General features: G+C 43.7%; 3 protein-coding genes across 4 annotated transcripts in view; 2 read left to right on the top strand and 1 right to left on the bottom strand.

Annotated features, from left to right (window-relative positions):
- The first annotated feature begins 111 nt into the window (after window positions 1-111).
- On the top strand, window positions 112-6,708 carry tepsin (TEPSIN adaptor related protein complex 4 accessory protein). Of its 2 annotated transcripts, none has more exons than XM_069155925.1 (13): window positions 112-201; window positions 601-673; window positions 890-981; window positions 1,100-1,193; window positions 1,305-1,372; window positions 1,496-1,577; window positions 2,741-2,812; window positions 2,900-3,088; window positions 3,190-3,373; window positions 3,549-3,662; window positions 3,766-3,844; window positions 3,924-4,058; window positions 4,164-6,708. In XM_069155925.1, exons 1-13 carry the CDS (start codon window positions 163-165, stop codon window positions 4,824-4,826), a joined length of 1,884 nt encoding a protein of 627 aa, XP_069012026.1. In that variant the 5' UTR covers window positions 112-162; the 3' UTR covers window positions 4,827-6,708. The 2 variants fall into 2 exon arrangements, with proteins under 2 accessions (XP_069012026.1, XP_069012024.1); XM_069155923.1 differs by having other exon boundaries at window positions 2,897-3,088.
- A 49-nt stretch (window positions 6,709-6,757) lies between these two features.
- LOC138202153 (protein VCF1) lies at window positions 6,758-9,761 on the bottom strand. Its single transcript, XM_069155936.1, has 3 exons — window positions 8,872-9,761; window positions 8,347-8,452; window positions 6,758-8,097 (listed from the first exon to the last, which is right to left on the bottom strand). The coding sequence occupies exons 1-3, from the start codon at window positions 8,886-8,888 to the stop codon at window positions 7,840-7,842; spliced, it is 381 nt and encodes a 126-aa protein (XP_069012037.1). The 5' UTR covers window positions 8,889-9,761; the 3' UTR covers window positions 6,758-7,839.
- The window catches only part of LOC138202152 (archaemetzincin-2), a 5,703-nt gene continuing 1,054 nt past the window's right edge, over window positions 9,699-14,347 (top strand). Inside the window, exons 1-6 of the mRNA XM_069155935.1 lie at window positions 9,699-9,836; window positions 11,279-11,567; window positions 11,818-11,991; window positions 12,157-12,285; window positions 12,545-12,708; window positions 12,880-13,056. Of these exons, the coding sequence (XP_069012036.1) occupies window positions 9,834-9,836; window positions 11,279-11,567; window positions 11,818-11,991; window positions 12,157-12,285; window positions 12,545-12,708; window positions 12,880-13,056 (936 nt within the window). The 5' untranslated portion in view covers window positions 9,699-9,833. The remainder of the gene's footprint in view (window positions 9,837-11,278; window positions 11,568-11,817; window positions 11,992-12,156; window positions 12,286-12,544; window positions 12,709-12,879; window positions 13,057-14,347) is intronic.

Below are 14,347 nucleotides of genomic sequence, written 5' to 3'. Positions count from 1 at the left end.
TTATGGAAGCTGATTCGCTATCGTCGCGAGCTTACTCCACCAATAAGACGTAAGCATTGCTTCTCTGATGTCCTCTGATTGGCTGGCTGTCACCCCTGGCCCCGCCTTCGCCTCTTAACCCGAGGAGGAAGATGAGTAACCCGCAGCTACGTTTGCTAAATCATGGCAACGTTCATGGAACGACTAGCGTTTCTTCAGAAAGTAAGTTGATGTTTTCAGTCATCGCACCTCGACAAAACATATAACAGCTGAAAGGAGCGCGTCGAACAGGACGTGGCGTTTGACGTGTCTCGATTAAAGCTGCTAAATTGAGCGGAACCGTAGCTTTCTTTTAGCCTACTGGCTAACAGCAAGAGCGGAGACGTTTGGTAAATGCTTGTCATGTTTCACTGGACATGTCGAGTCGTTTGGGTGAAGTTTAAAGTCAGCGGACAGTCATTCAAACACAGCTTGCGATAAACTCACCCGGCAAACCTCGGTGTCCTGCCACGTTTCTTGTTTCTCTGCTAATCAAGCTGATGAATGGTTGTTTGACCATGCGGTTGTCATGGAGAACAAGATGTGTGTGTGATCAAGACTTTTGTCCATCACCTGTTTAAGGTGCCCACCCTGATGAAGGCCACAGCAGATGATGAAAACCCCTGTCCCGGCTACCTCTTCCAAGAGATTGGAAGTATCCTTTGGTAGTAACCCCTGAAGGCTAGAGAAATAATACGTGCCATATCATATCTTTTTATATAGCATGTGTATTAAAAAGTCCCAAAAGTGCTCTTTATATTTCACTGTTGTGTACAGATCAGGTGGGAAAATCTCTTTGATCATATGAGACGTACCGATGGTTGATATTAGATTATTAAGGATTATATCCTTAACCATCACCCCGCTGTAGAAATCTCCCACGAGTCTTCAGGCTGTGGTCAGTGTTTGTTGGAATACCTTCTGGAGAGGCTGCAAGTGGAGTCCTGTCACGTCAAACTTAAGGTGAGCAGCTTCTCCGAGTCCATAACGTGTGAAGTTGCATTTAGTTTGAAACATTTCTCCCCCTTTCGTCCCCGTCCGAGTATCTCAAGGAGTTCTGTTCCTGCTTCTGGTGTTTCAGGTGCTGAAGATCTTCGTCCATCTCTGCGGTCATGGCTCAAACCATTTCCTCATCGAGCTCAGAAGGAACTCCACCTTCATCCAGCAAGCATCAGGTTAGACAAGACTCACTTGTGCTTTCAGCTGCATGTAACTCTCATCACTGTGTGGCTGCTTGGTTACCTGATTATTCATGTTGTGTGCTGCTGGTTATTCTCCCTCTTAAGTTTATAGTGGTCCTCCTGATCCCATCCATGGAACAGCGCTATACCAGAAAGTGAGGAATACAGCACAGGTAAGACGTGGGTTGTAAGTCGGGATCATCTGAATAGTACAAAGTCATTGACACATCAGTGACAAGTCGTTTTAATAGAAATCTTTTTTTTTTTTTCTCTCTTTTCTTCTTTTTTTTTTACAGGAAGTGGCTCAGTTACTTTTCACAGATGTTATCTCCACCAAAAACAGCATCTCTCCATTTGGCCTCGCCCCGCCAACAATGGGTGAGTAATGGCAAACATGAGTTCATGATGATGACCATACGCAGCAGTGCTCATCATGATACTGTCATAGAGAGTTATGTTGGATTTTAGTGCGCTTATAGCATTTTATCTACTTGTTTAATTTAAATGTGTTGGAATATCTTCTTTTTTTTAAATGACACCTACAGGTGTTTTCACTTGTTCTGTTTAATTCGACCTCTGCTCAGTCTGAAGTTAGCTGCACTGGAAATCATGTGAGGTCAGAATTAGGTGTTATAAGTGAAAACACCTGTGCAGGTGTATGGGGGGAGGGGGGGTTGTTGCTGGGCATTTAATTACGAACTTTATTTTCAGGAAAATGACATTAAAGAAGTATGACTGAAGTTTTGCTAGAAATATGTTTAATTTTCAATGACATGTTGTTTTCTTTTCATTTATTCATTCATTTGACTTGAACTTGCTCTTTGATTAGCCAGACGTTATCACAGTCAAATTCATTGTTTGAATATATGGATCTGGAGGATTGTTTCCAGTCGTTGCATCCTAATCTGTGTAGACCTTAATTTTTTTGAAATATTGGGGCAGCCTTTAACCAATCAGCATTGACCACCACAGGTGAAACTCAACCACCGCTGCCATTGTTGGAACTACTTTAACGTAAATGCAATCAGCCGCCCCCACCGGTCACTGATTGGTTCACCCTTCGGAGTGGCTGAACAAATCTTAATGCGAGCAGGGTTTCAAGACTACCATCAAAGCCAGGCTAGTCTTAGATCAACAGGAAAAGTAAATGAGCCAGAGTTCACCTATAAGGCAAGCTTTCATCTATTGTCCCAGGTGAGTTGTCAAAAAGGCAACCTGAAAGTAGAAAGATAGAATTTTGTTTGATGAAAGAGGCAGACAGTTAGAAATCAGTTTTAATAGATTTAGATATTTGACTAATTTGCTACCAAATCCAACTCTTTGGTAACTTATTGGAACTCCTGATGTATGTATTTGTGAAAATACTGTTTATCATCAGCCCACTGATTCATGTGATCTCAGTTCCCATGTAAACCTGCTATTTTGGTTCGGACCAAACTGAAAAGTCTCAACGTCCGAACCAAACAAGGTAAGTGTTAAAGCACCTTCAGTCATTACATTTAACCATGAGTACAAGAGGTCCTCTATTTCTCTCTGTTCAGGTATGGGATCAGCAACTTCCCACTGTTCAGCAATGCAAGGTTTTGGTTACAGTCCGGGGAAGCAGGGGACAGGTGAGTGATGCACTCTGCGCAGCACACACAAATCAAATCACTCCGGGTGTACGTCACTGTACCGTTATGTCTCTTCTCTTCCAGCAGGCAGTGACTCGCTACTGGATAAAATCCAGAAAGCTGCTGAGGTCATGGCCAGTGCCGTCCTTCCCCCGACCGAGCACCAGGGCATCCGTCTCCATGACAACCATTACCGGGCCGTAGTCGCGCCCTCTGCTCCCATAGAGGTGGCCGTGCCAGCGTGTGCCTACGACCTGCCCGCTCGTGGACTAAAAGGTCAGACGTGGTTGGTGTGATGGAAACATGGGTTTCATGATTCACCCACAAAGTCAGTGTAAAGTGACACCTCAGGCGGCGGTGTGTCTGCATCACAACAGTGACCCAGCGGTGCCCGGGGCAGGTGGGAGGCGGCTGGGAAGAGACTGACAGCGGCAACAGCTCCTCTCACAACTCCTCTCAGGACATTGCCGCCAACAGCAGGGCGTCTGTGGGCAGCAAGTCAGCGGGCACGGGGAGCCAATCGGGGGCCAGCAGAGAGAGCAGTGGGGACCTATCAGAACGGTCAGTGGAACAATGAGCCTGTTAAAGCCAGTCATTTTCAGCCCAGTGACATTTGATATCCGGTAGATTGATCTCTGAATGTTATTTCCAGGTCGCCTAGTGGGGATTCAATTCTATCGTAAGCAATATAAACTCCGTGTTTTCATGTTTATTGTCATTTCCTTGTTGTCTCCAGGGTGGAAGCGTTGCAGTTGGGGGACTGTGGCCAAGAGATGGCGCTCATCGGCAGACTGGCTGAAGGCTCCAGAGTTTTCTTGTCCAGAGAGGAGAGTCAACACTTCATCAAAGAGTCAGTGTGACGAAAATCCGACAGAGAATAGAGCAGTTTGGGCTGTTGAACCAGTTTACGCGTTGGTATTTGTGGCATGATGTCTTTATCCATTATGTGTCAGGTGCTCCATTCTTAACTGTGAGGTCGTGGTGGAGTTGCTCTCAAGCAAGTTTCAAGATCCCTCATCCATAGTAAAGATGGTAAGGCTTCACTGATAAGTTTCTTTATGCTACTTTAGCTTTTTGTCTGATACAGCATTGTGTTTCTCTAATCCTGCAGCGGGCACTGTGTGCTGTCTCGTGCCTCATGACCTCTGACCTCCTTTCCCTGGAACAAATGTTTGGCGCGACACAACGTAGACTTCGCCAGCTCAGTGAGGGACCTCCAGAACCTGTGGCAAACAAAGCCACCAAGGTAGGAGAAAGCTACTCACTGTGAAGACTGAGAAGACAAAACTAGAAAAGACTCTAAATGAGAGTGTGTTTTTTTTTTTTTTTTGTGCTCATCTCCTTTCACCAGATCTTGCGACAGTTTGAGGCTCTGATGGGTGAATCTCCAAACGTTACCAGGCATGATGCAGCAAACAGCAGCCATCAGGCAACAATTAATCAGCAATCAGATAGTTTACTTACAACACACTCGGGTGACAACGCCAACCTCAAATTTTGTCAGCCCGACTTCTCACCCACAGGTGTCCCCCAACCACCAAATTACCGATCTCCCCCCTCCAGTCTGGACCCAGATCAGAGCTGCTCCACGGAGGGGCTGATGAATGAAGGTAACGAGGAGGAACTTTCTCCCAATCACACGGAGTTAGTGGAAAATCAGGTACAGACAGTCCGGACTGCCGCTGAGGTCAAACAGGCTGCTGAAGAGCCAGAGCTCATCAGAGACACAAGCAGCCCTCAGAGCGAGACACCCCGCCCGAGCAGGCTGTCCCTGTTCAGCGGGATGGAGCTGGTGACGAAGACGAGGCCGCCGTGCGAAAGAGAAACGTCTCAAACCGACTCTGATGAAATGGACGACGGCTCAACGGAGAATCAGACCGCGTGTAACTCCGACCGTCCAGTGAACTCATCTACAACTTGTATTACAACCAGTGAGGACGCTCCCTCAGTTTGCAGCTCTGTCCCATCAGATAGCAGCCAATCAGTATCAGCTTTCTCATTCCTCAACTTTTGACGGCCGACCAACTTTTTTTTTTCTTTTTTTTTTTTCGAGCTGAAACTGTTATACTTTAAACCAATGATGTCATCGTGGATATTCTTGTAATATATTTAACTTTTCAAACTAAGAACTGACCTGTAAGGTTGTAACTATATACACACTCACAAAATAATCTGAAATCGCGTTGGAGACGGATTACGGTAGTGAATTGAACATCCATTATACAAGCAACAACTCCTTCCTGCGGTCGGCAGGCCAATTGCACGCGCTCTCAAAACGTGTGACAACTGTGGTATTGTGTTGTGCGAATAAAGGCGCGCGTGTAATCACCAGGCCGTTTAATCAGCATCTTGATGCGTCTCACCTGTCAGGTGGATGGATTATCTTGGCAGAGGTCGAAGAGCTCACTAACACAGATTTGAACACATTTTGTGAACAGAATTTGAGAGAAATAAACAGTTTGAGTGCAGAGAAGAAAGTCGTACATCTTAAAACTGTTGTGTTTATATTTTTGTGGAGAACAGACGGCAGATTCACACGGACGAGATTATTTTTTTGTGCGTGCCTCTCGAGAAGCTGTTTTTAAGCAGCAAAGCGTAGGACTGAAGTTCTTTTTAAACTACAGATGAGAGTAGTCGGTATGAGGAGCCCCTCGACTGTCACGTCAAGGACTGGTCTGTGACACGTGTTGTTTTGTTGGCTAAAGGAAAATGTTGTCATAAGTATTTAACAAGTACGGTTGTCTTGAATTAGAGGTTATTACTCTGCCTTACAAAGTCAGAACAATAACTACAGACACAATGGAGAGAAAAAAAAAAGGGTTTGAAGGCTCTTTTGCATGAAACCTAAAAAAAAAAAAAAAAAAAAAATATGTAATTATTTATCTAAACAATGCAGGGAAAGCACAATATCTACCAAAAACAAAAAAATCAAGCTTAGTCAAATGAAATCACAAGAATTTGAGCACCAGAGGCAGCAGGTAGCGCTTCTCTGCTCAACCAGGCTAGTTAGTCTTTAAGCAGCACTAGTTTATCTAAGCTGCTTCATTACGTGCAAACCCATTCACTAAAACACTGAAGCATCGAAACGGAAGGAACCGGGGGGGAAAGGAGCTTGAGCTCGTGCTGTCACAGCGGCATGTAATCACTGCTGATTTAGTTTTTACACGCTAACGCGACTTCGTGATGTTTATGTGGTTTAAAATCAAATGTCAAAAAGTCGAGATCTGAACTTAATTCTGACGAGGCATGTAGTTACCGTGTTTTGGCTTTGCAGGGCAGCACCGCTGCTTTATCTCAGGATTTCTTTTAAGTAGCAACTTGCAGCTCGTCCTGAACCTCCGAGGGAGAGCCCCTCTATTTGTAATTTGCACTAGTTTGCTTTTCTTGTGAACTCCAACCTACAGAAAAAGAAAGTTGTCTTCCATTATTTTTTTTTTGATACCTAAGCAAATTATTTTAATGTTACGAGTATTAGTTTACAACTTAATTTATTATGCCTACTGTTAATTGATCAAAACATACCCATGGGAGTGGTTGTTAGAGTGCATGATGAAAAACTATGGGGAACTAATGCAGGAATTTATTATTGAGATGTTATTCTGTGTGCATAACCAATGTGTTTTGACATTACCGTTATATGCAACTTCCTGAAAGGTCTGATGTCATCAAAGGATGTTGCTTCCACTGTCTCACCGGTTATTTTAGTTGCACACTGTACTGCAGTGTGGGACTACTGTATAATGTAGTGTAAACCACATGTCCAAATGGTAGTTCCACCTGCTGCTACAATAACAAACACCACTGATGTATTTTGTTCCAGTGAACACAAGCCATGCTGTTGAACATGCTGAAGGACAATAAAAACATGCTGTCTTTTTGTCACGGCACTAACGACATACACGAGTCCCCCGTTAACCGTATTTATGTGTGACATGTTATAAGCCGTGACTTTTAGCAACACTTTATTTCAATGTCAAATGATTTGGAAAATTACATAACATATGAATCACTTTCACATCTCATTTTATTTGGAACACAGTGCACTGGTCATTTTAAACCATCCATAAACAAGTATGGCCGACGGGCTTATGACACACAGATACACGACGTGTAAAATGTCAAAGAAGGAAACGCGTGATTCGAAACGATTTTTGATAACCTTTTTTCTTTTGTATTTTTATTTTTGTTAGAAGCACTGTGCTGAGCTGCAGTCTTCACCGACGGCTTGCAGGTCTATAATTAACCAGGGTCTAATCTAAGGTTGGATTTTGGTGGTGAGGCTCATGGAGAATCTCTCTTCCATTACTTTGAACCTACTGGCCTACCACACCTAAATGTTTGAAATTCTTTTAGACAGTGAAAGTGGCTGCGAAGAGCAGCACAAGCTAACTTTATAACTTTGGTTCGAGAGAACAAATAAGGCCTAAAAATGTTCTTTAACTGGATTTGTTTTTAGTAATGCTCCTTAGGAGTGAAACTGTTGGCCTCCATCAACTCACTTTATGAATGGGATCACAACAGCTCCCACTTCACAGATACAAACACACGACTGGCTTCCCCAGTCGAGAGTAAACAGAAGGAATTATTGAGTAAAGTGCTTAGCTTTATTTCGTTTTGCAAGCACTTTGGATCATCATCACACTTCTCTTGTGATTAGCACCAATGACAATGTCCACGCATCAACACACGCATGTAAAGAGAATGGTACCTCTTTGTAAAGTGCACAGGGTGCGTGCACACACACACAATCACACATACACATCAATACTGCACAGAAAACCACAGTGGCTGGGCCATGGAAAGGCGGATGTGCTTATGGTCTTGACAAATGGTACATGTTGAGGTGGGGGATGAGCCGTTGTACCCAAAATCTGTAAACCTCCCCACACATCATCCCCCTTACACCTGACCCGAGTTGTGCCGCTTGAGGCTTCAAGAAGGAGCCATCACGCCTGTGGTGTCTCCGCTGATGGGTGAGGGACAAAAGGTCAGGAGATTGGTGGGGGGGGGGGGTTCAGAGGTCACGGTCATGTCGAGCCCGGACGCCCTCTGGTCTGCAGACTGCTGAAGTGCGCCTCCCTCAGGACTCTGTTGATGTAGTCGTAGGAGACACTTCTCCCGTCGCCATGGAAACCATGCTGCAAGGAGCTGGTGGAGTCCTCCGGCTTTGGGCTGAGGGTGCGCTGGCTGATGCAGTTGTTCTGGCTGTGTATGCACGGCCTGGTGGTGGCCACTATTGCTCTCTCCGGACTGCTGATCCCGTTACTGCTGTCGCTGCTGGAAGACTGCAAGTACAGAACAGAGACAAATGACGAGCCTGTAAATAAAACATTCTGAGCTCTTTCTGAAAGTGGTGCATTACATATGCAATGCAGAGTCACGTGCATTAAAGTGCATGACGCCTAGTCGTTTGCTCTTATGACAGCATAGATCACCCGAGCAGGAAGCCTTACCCTTTTGTCACACAATCAGAGGAACAGTGTCTAAACTCCTGTCCGTGTGAGGCTTTAAAGATTAACTTGAAGATCAATTACCTCCGAGTCCAAATCTGAAAAGAGCAGGCACGGACCCCCTCCTGACCTCTTGGCCTGAGGTCTCAGCTGTTGGTCTTCCTCACTATCACAGCTACGGTGTCGCTTCCTGTGCAAAGCAGAAATGGAAAAAAAAAAAGAAAAAAAGCGAGAGATTGTGACGGAGATGATGCAGGGAGGGGGACAGAAAGAGTGAGGGAGACGGGGCGCAGGCAGGCGGAGTATCAGAAAGAGAGAACATGAAGAGGAACCAAAAATAGTAACACACACACACACACAGGCAGTTACATGAGCAGGCATGTGGCTCTCCCATTATAAGAACACAGTGATTAACATACCTTCACTGGGGTCTATATAAAGATATTGATTCAGTATTGGTGGACTGAATGGTGTAGGAGTTAAGTCTTGGATTTTGATTGCTGCAATATGTGATTTAGCCACGATGTGACACAATATCAACGTAATATTGTATTTAATAATGATCCTACATCAATCACACTATTAAAAAAAAAAGCCTCTTCCCGTTACCTGCTGTCAGTAAGCATTTCTCCAGTCTTGTTGGATGATCCTTTTTTTTTTTGGCAAAAAAAAAAAAAAAAAAAAAAAAAAGAAAGAAAAGAAAGGTTGACACTCCTTGTCAGCCGATGTCTTAATGTAAAAAGCTCCGGCGGTGTTACACCCCCACGACCATTTCACATCCACTCAGTATGACGAGCAGTCTTCTCATCTCATCTGGACGTCCGGGTTGTGTCCGTGAGCTTTCTCACAGGGAGCCGCACCAAAAAAAACAAAAAAAAAACAAAAACCCACCCAGCACCAACCTCAGCAGCGGGTTACTTCAGACCTGTCACTGCTCCAAGTCCAACGTCTCGGCGGAGGAGGAGAAGGAGAAGGAGAAGGAGGAGGGAGGAGGGAGGAGGACAACCTGCTACTGGACGTCTGGCGGCTAACAAAGCTAACTTGCTACGTATTCTCGTCTACGCGGTGAAATCTCAGGGAACTCCCGACATGACAGCGAAGGAGAGAGAAAGAGCCGGCTAGTGGCTGCTGCTCCTGCTGCTGCTGCTCCTCCTGCTCCTCGCTGCTCCTCGCCGTCCTCAAACAGCTGCTGGTCGAAGCTAACTACTTTAGCAGACGGCTGCTCGCTGCGCCGCTAACGGAAAGTTCTTCCGCTTTCGTATTCCGTTCACTCGCCGTTGATTGTTTCGAGCTGTCGCCTGAACTTTGACAGCAGTCAAGTAGAAAAGGTCGACTTTTGAGATAAATCTGATTTGGTTTTTGTTTTTTTTGAATGCTGTCCCGAGGTAAATTTAAAACAGGGGAGGAGAGGGGTGGGGGGGGAGGAGGAGGAGGAGGAGGAGGTGGCTCTCCGGAGCCGCACGGTGTTTACCGCAAACAGCGGGCTCGTCTGCGCGAGTCGTCCGGAGCGAAGAGCTCCACCCCTCTGTTTTCATGACGTCATTACAGACGGCTTCCGGTGTCAACATCAAATGGTGAACGACTTGTTTGTTTGGCTCGTGGGTTGTTTTTTTTTGTTTTTGTTTTTGTCTAGTTTTTTTTTTTTTAAAAGCCTTTTTTGCGTTTTAGTGCGCTGTTTAATTTGGTCGTAAAAACAGAGGTCGCGTGAGGGTGCGCTCACCGGAGTTTTGACATTTTACAAAGTGTTTTATCAAGTCGTTTTAAATAGCGTTAAGATCATGTTTTATGCTGAGACACACCTGCCGTGTCTGTGATACGTGGTGCAGGCAGGTTTTTACATCTAGCTGACGTAACACGATTTACAAATTCACGTGTGAGAATTAATAGGTTTGCCCTCTTGAGTAAGCAAGACTGTTATGTATAACTTCATTGTGCTGTAATCTAAAAAAAATGTATAAACTTTATACATTTCTATATCACAAACAGCGTGTCTGTCGTCAGACATTTTCTGTTACGTTCACTGTCCAGTGAAGGAAAGTAACTCAGTACATTTAGTGTTCTTAAGTACAATTTTGAGGTACTTGTACTTTGAATATTTCCATTTTAAACCACTACACACTTCCATTTCAATTCAGAAGGAAATATTGTACCGTCTATTCCTCCATATTTATCTGATGGATGCTTTTCTGATAAAGATTTAACACAATGGATAATGTAAGAAGCTTTAAAAGTACGACACATTGTTAAAGATTCAACCAGTGGATATAAAGACCTTTTTGTCTTCTGACATCTTTCAAAAATCTGTGTAGTCAGTGTCACATTTCAGATGTCTAAGAGTTGTCAACAGCTCTACCAAACTCCTCACGTGGTTTCATGTCAATAACTTCAAATGATCCAACATCTCACAAAGAATCAAAGATTTGAGAAAACTACAAAAAAAAAACTGAAAACCTCTCTTCTTTCCTCTCCCAGTAGTCAACTGACGGCCCCTCAGATTTATCTGCTGTCCCTGTAAACAAAACGGGATATAAAGAAGTTCAAACTGGCTCCACCTGCAGCAGTTACAACAGTAACGTGCTGCGTACACACTGATGCTTCAATTTGAATAAACTAATGATGTCATATACAGTATAAGAATAGATCAATCAGAGGGACCACGCTAGTAATGTTTATACTTGCCGCTAATATTTCTGTACTCTTGCTTAAGAGTAGGATTTTTTTAAGCAAGACTTTTACTTGTAATGGAGTATTTGTACACTGCTGTATTGGTACTTAAGTAAATGCTCTGAGTACTTCCTCAAACAGCGACCTCCTATTTAGCTGCTATGAAGCCAAACACACATATTTTCGACATGGCTGCATATAAATATAACCAGGACATATTTGAATCCTTGGAATCACATTATATATTGTTACAGCTCCTTTAAGTTCGTATGTTTCTGTTAAGTTTAAGGTACAGAATGGGGCAAGGATCTTCATCTGTCACCATGTTAAAGCAGTATATTCTCTCCTGCAGATGAAGGTGATCCAGCACACAGCAGAGACGCTCCACACAGCTTTGGTCTCTAATTCTCAGGACTTGGCTAACGTTTACAAAAAATACACAAAAGAGGAAAGGCGTCTTCTGGAGGAAGGAATCCACGCACGGCAGCCAGGTTCCCTTTTCCAATCCATCACCGTGCACTCAGACTCAGACTGGATCCCCGCCCACCCTGAGGAGCCTCAAGACTTCGAGAGCTTCTACCGAGACCCTTACCGCAAGACCCCCGATGCAAGCCACAATACTATTTATATTCAAACCATAGGTGCGTATGTTTAGAGGGATTTAGAGCCTCTGTTTTCTTCAGTTGTTGTAGTGTGTGGGGGTGGGGGTGGGGGGGGGGGGGGGGGTTTGGCCCCAGGAAGCAAGACATGAAACAAACTATATTCAAACTCAGTTGTGGTCTTTCCAAATGGTTGGGGCATGTGCAGTGTGTTATACACTTGTTTATGGATTCCCAAGGGCAGCATGTCACATGCTTGCTTGGCCTTAACTCTACAACATCTTTGTTTTAGGTTCATTTGGAGAGGTGGGGGCCCAGACAGACCAGTATGTGGAGTGGCTCAGAGAATACTGCCAGGCCTTCTTTCATGGGCTTTCTGTCAAGCTGCTGCCAGCAGTTACTGTATCTGAAACAGGATGCTCTTTCAGAGTTAACAGTGACTCACACAACCTTCAGATTCTCACAGGTAACTCAGGAATTTTGCTATTTTTATCCAAGTCCTGCGCTCATTGTGTTGTTCTCGGACAGTTCAAAATTGAAATGCAGTGGTGATGAAGGTAAAAATGCGGCAATCTCTGTCTGGACTGACCTGTCGTCATTGTTATCATTGTTTCTCCATATTTCTCTGAAGGTGACCTGCTACAATTTCTGGGCAACAAGAAACCAAAAGATGCTTTTTGTATCGTTGGAATCACAATGATTGACCTCTACCCCAAAGACTCCTGGAACTTCGTCTTTGGACAGGCTTCTCTCAGTATGGGTGAGGATTTACTAAAAATAAATTACTGAATTAATGTAAAGGAAATATAGCTTTCTCCATGAGCTGTGGGGAACAGAATCACGAAAAATATCTCAATCAGTAAATTGTAGGAATAATATGTCAAAGTCAATCATATACACTGCTTCTGATGATGTTATGTGACTAAGTAGCCACTAGATGGTGCTAAAGTGGAATACATTACAATATAGAAGGAAGTTTATTACTCATGTCCTTACAGTTTCTTCTTAAATGTGTACAGGGATGGGTGTTTTCAGCTTTGCCAGGTATGATGACAACTTCTACACCAGAAGTTATGCTGGGAGGCTGAAGAAACGGCTTGAGCCAAAACGGGGGGATTATTCTGTGTTTGAGGGCTATTACACTCCTCCCATCACCGGCACTCTGCTGCTTCGATCCTGCAAGGTTATTACAAAACTCCTCCACTCACTCAGTGTTGTTATTGTGGAGCCTTTAGTGGCCTTCTAAAGGTCATCCATCCCTCCACTGTTATCAGTACTGCTGATTAAAGCACTTCACTTTACATGTATGTGCTTGTTTTTATTGTGTACTGTAATGCACAATATTTCTTTCCAGACTATGACCCATGAGATTGGCCATATGTTTGGAATAAGGCATTGCCAGTGGTTGAACTGTGTCATGCAGGGCTCCAACCACCTCGAGGAGTCTGATCGCAGGCCTTTGGATTTCTGTCCCATCTGCCTTCACAAACTACACGTCTCAGTCGGCTTCAAAATAGCTGATCGATACGAGGTAAAAAAAAATAATCCTGATTGTGATGGTTATCCCATTTCCTTGATTTGTATATGGATTTTTGTTTGAATTTTTTTTTTATATAGTAAACAGTGTCTTACTGTGCAGTTTCTATTTGTCATGACAAAATCAACATAATCGACCTTTTTCACAGGAGATATTTTGGCCCTTTATTGCAGGAGAAGCAAAGTTGTAACAACTAACATTTAGAATATCTCTGTTTCAATAAAATATCCCAGGAAGCGTCTCCAGTTTGCCTACATGTACTATAATAATCGTGCATTCAGGCTGCAGGGAAATCATGCAACATGGCCGCCCCAGAAATCTGCTCTATCTCTGCTGTCAGAACACAAGAGAGCGTCAGACAACCTCGTCGTCATCCATAAAAAACAACACAAGGAGGAAATGGAGCTCAATATTATTTGAAACACTGTATTCCTACACAGTTTGATATACTGCTGCCTTTAACATTTCACAAAGGCAGGAAACTAGGTAGGATAGACCAACCAAGTCTATTTCCAGAGGGAGTATATGTCTTCCTCTAACCACAAACACTGCCATGTCCAGTGATGTCAAACTCACTTCAAAGAGCTCTCAAAATCCTCCCACTTTCCTTAGTGGGATATTCCCAGTTAGACTGGTGTTCAGGTGTATTTTCCCACTTAGAAGTCAAAACTTCCCCACTTCTTAGTTGCTCAAGAATGCATCATAAACCCTAAACCCGATTCACCTCAATAGAAATGCTCGTTATCATATTATGAATTACACCTGTGCTTTTCTTGCTTTCTCATGTCAAAGTGTCCGCTCTGAATAAAGCAGACAAATAAAGACAACACCACCAAGACATTCTTTAGAAGAAGGTCAGCATCGTTAGACTAACAAGCTTCAGCTGATTCCTTTCTACTGACTAGATTGAATACAGACCTAAAAGTACAGCAGACACACACTAGTCATGATGCAGTCGGTACTAGGATAGCACAAGTTCATTTGGGTACTCACTTACTCGGCGCTGGGTCATGAGTTCATACCATGCATCACATGTCAAAGTAATCCCGATTATTTAAACCCACTTTCTAGTGACATGCGCGCAATGCACGAGAATGTTCTCAGCTTCCTGTCATGCCAGAGTCCACAGAGAGTCTTTAAAACAGACAGAACTGTAATCTCACTGTGCTGAGCCAGTAGAGGCTGAGACATATTTCACGCAGGCAGTTTCACAATGACAGCTTGAATATTATATTCATTTCACTTCCAGTGAACATATGAACCTTTTTATTTGAATTTCTCTTGG

This window comes from Embiotoca jacksoni, unplaced genomic scaffold, assembly GCF_022577435.1.
Source record: "Embiotoca jacksoni isolate LCO1_2020_lvr unplaced genomic scaffold, fEmbJac1.0.p SCAF_20, whole genome shotgun sequence".
Classification (NCBI taxonomy): domain Eukaryota; kingdom Metazoa; phylum Chordata; class Actinopteri; family Embiotocidae; genus Embiotoca; species Embiotoca jacksoni.
The sequence above is the reverse complement of the archived record's forward strand: the minus strand, read 5'-3'. Positions and strand labels throughout refer to the sequence as shown.

What these genes read in the sequence shown, in the direction of transcription:
- tepsin (XM_069155923.1), top strand. Translation starts at nt 163, where the DNA reads ATGGCAACGTTCATGGAACGACTAGCGTTTCTTCAGAAA. An exon ending in AGTCAACACTTCATCAAAGA is followed by an intron (nt 3,663 to 3,765) that starts GTCAGTGTGACG and finishes ATTATGTGTCAG; the next exon opens with GTGCTCCATTCTTAACTGTG. An exon ending in TGGCAAACAAAGCCACCAAG is followed by an intron (nt 4,059 to 4,163) that starts GTAGGAGAAAGC and finishes TCCTTTCACCAG; the next exon opens with ATCTTGCGACAGTTTGAGGC.
- LOC138202153 (XM_069155936.1), bottom strand. An exon ending in TTTCAGATTTGGACTCGGAG is followed by an intron (nt 8,098 to 8,346) that starts GTAATTGATCTT and finishes CTGTACTTGCAG; the next exon opens with TCTTCCAGCAGCGACAGCAG.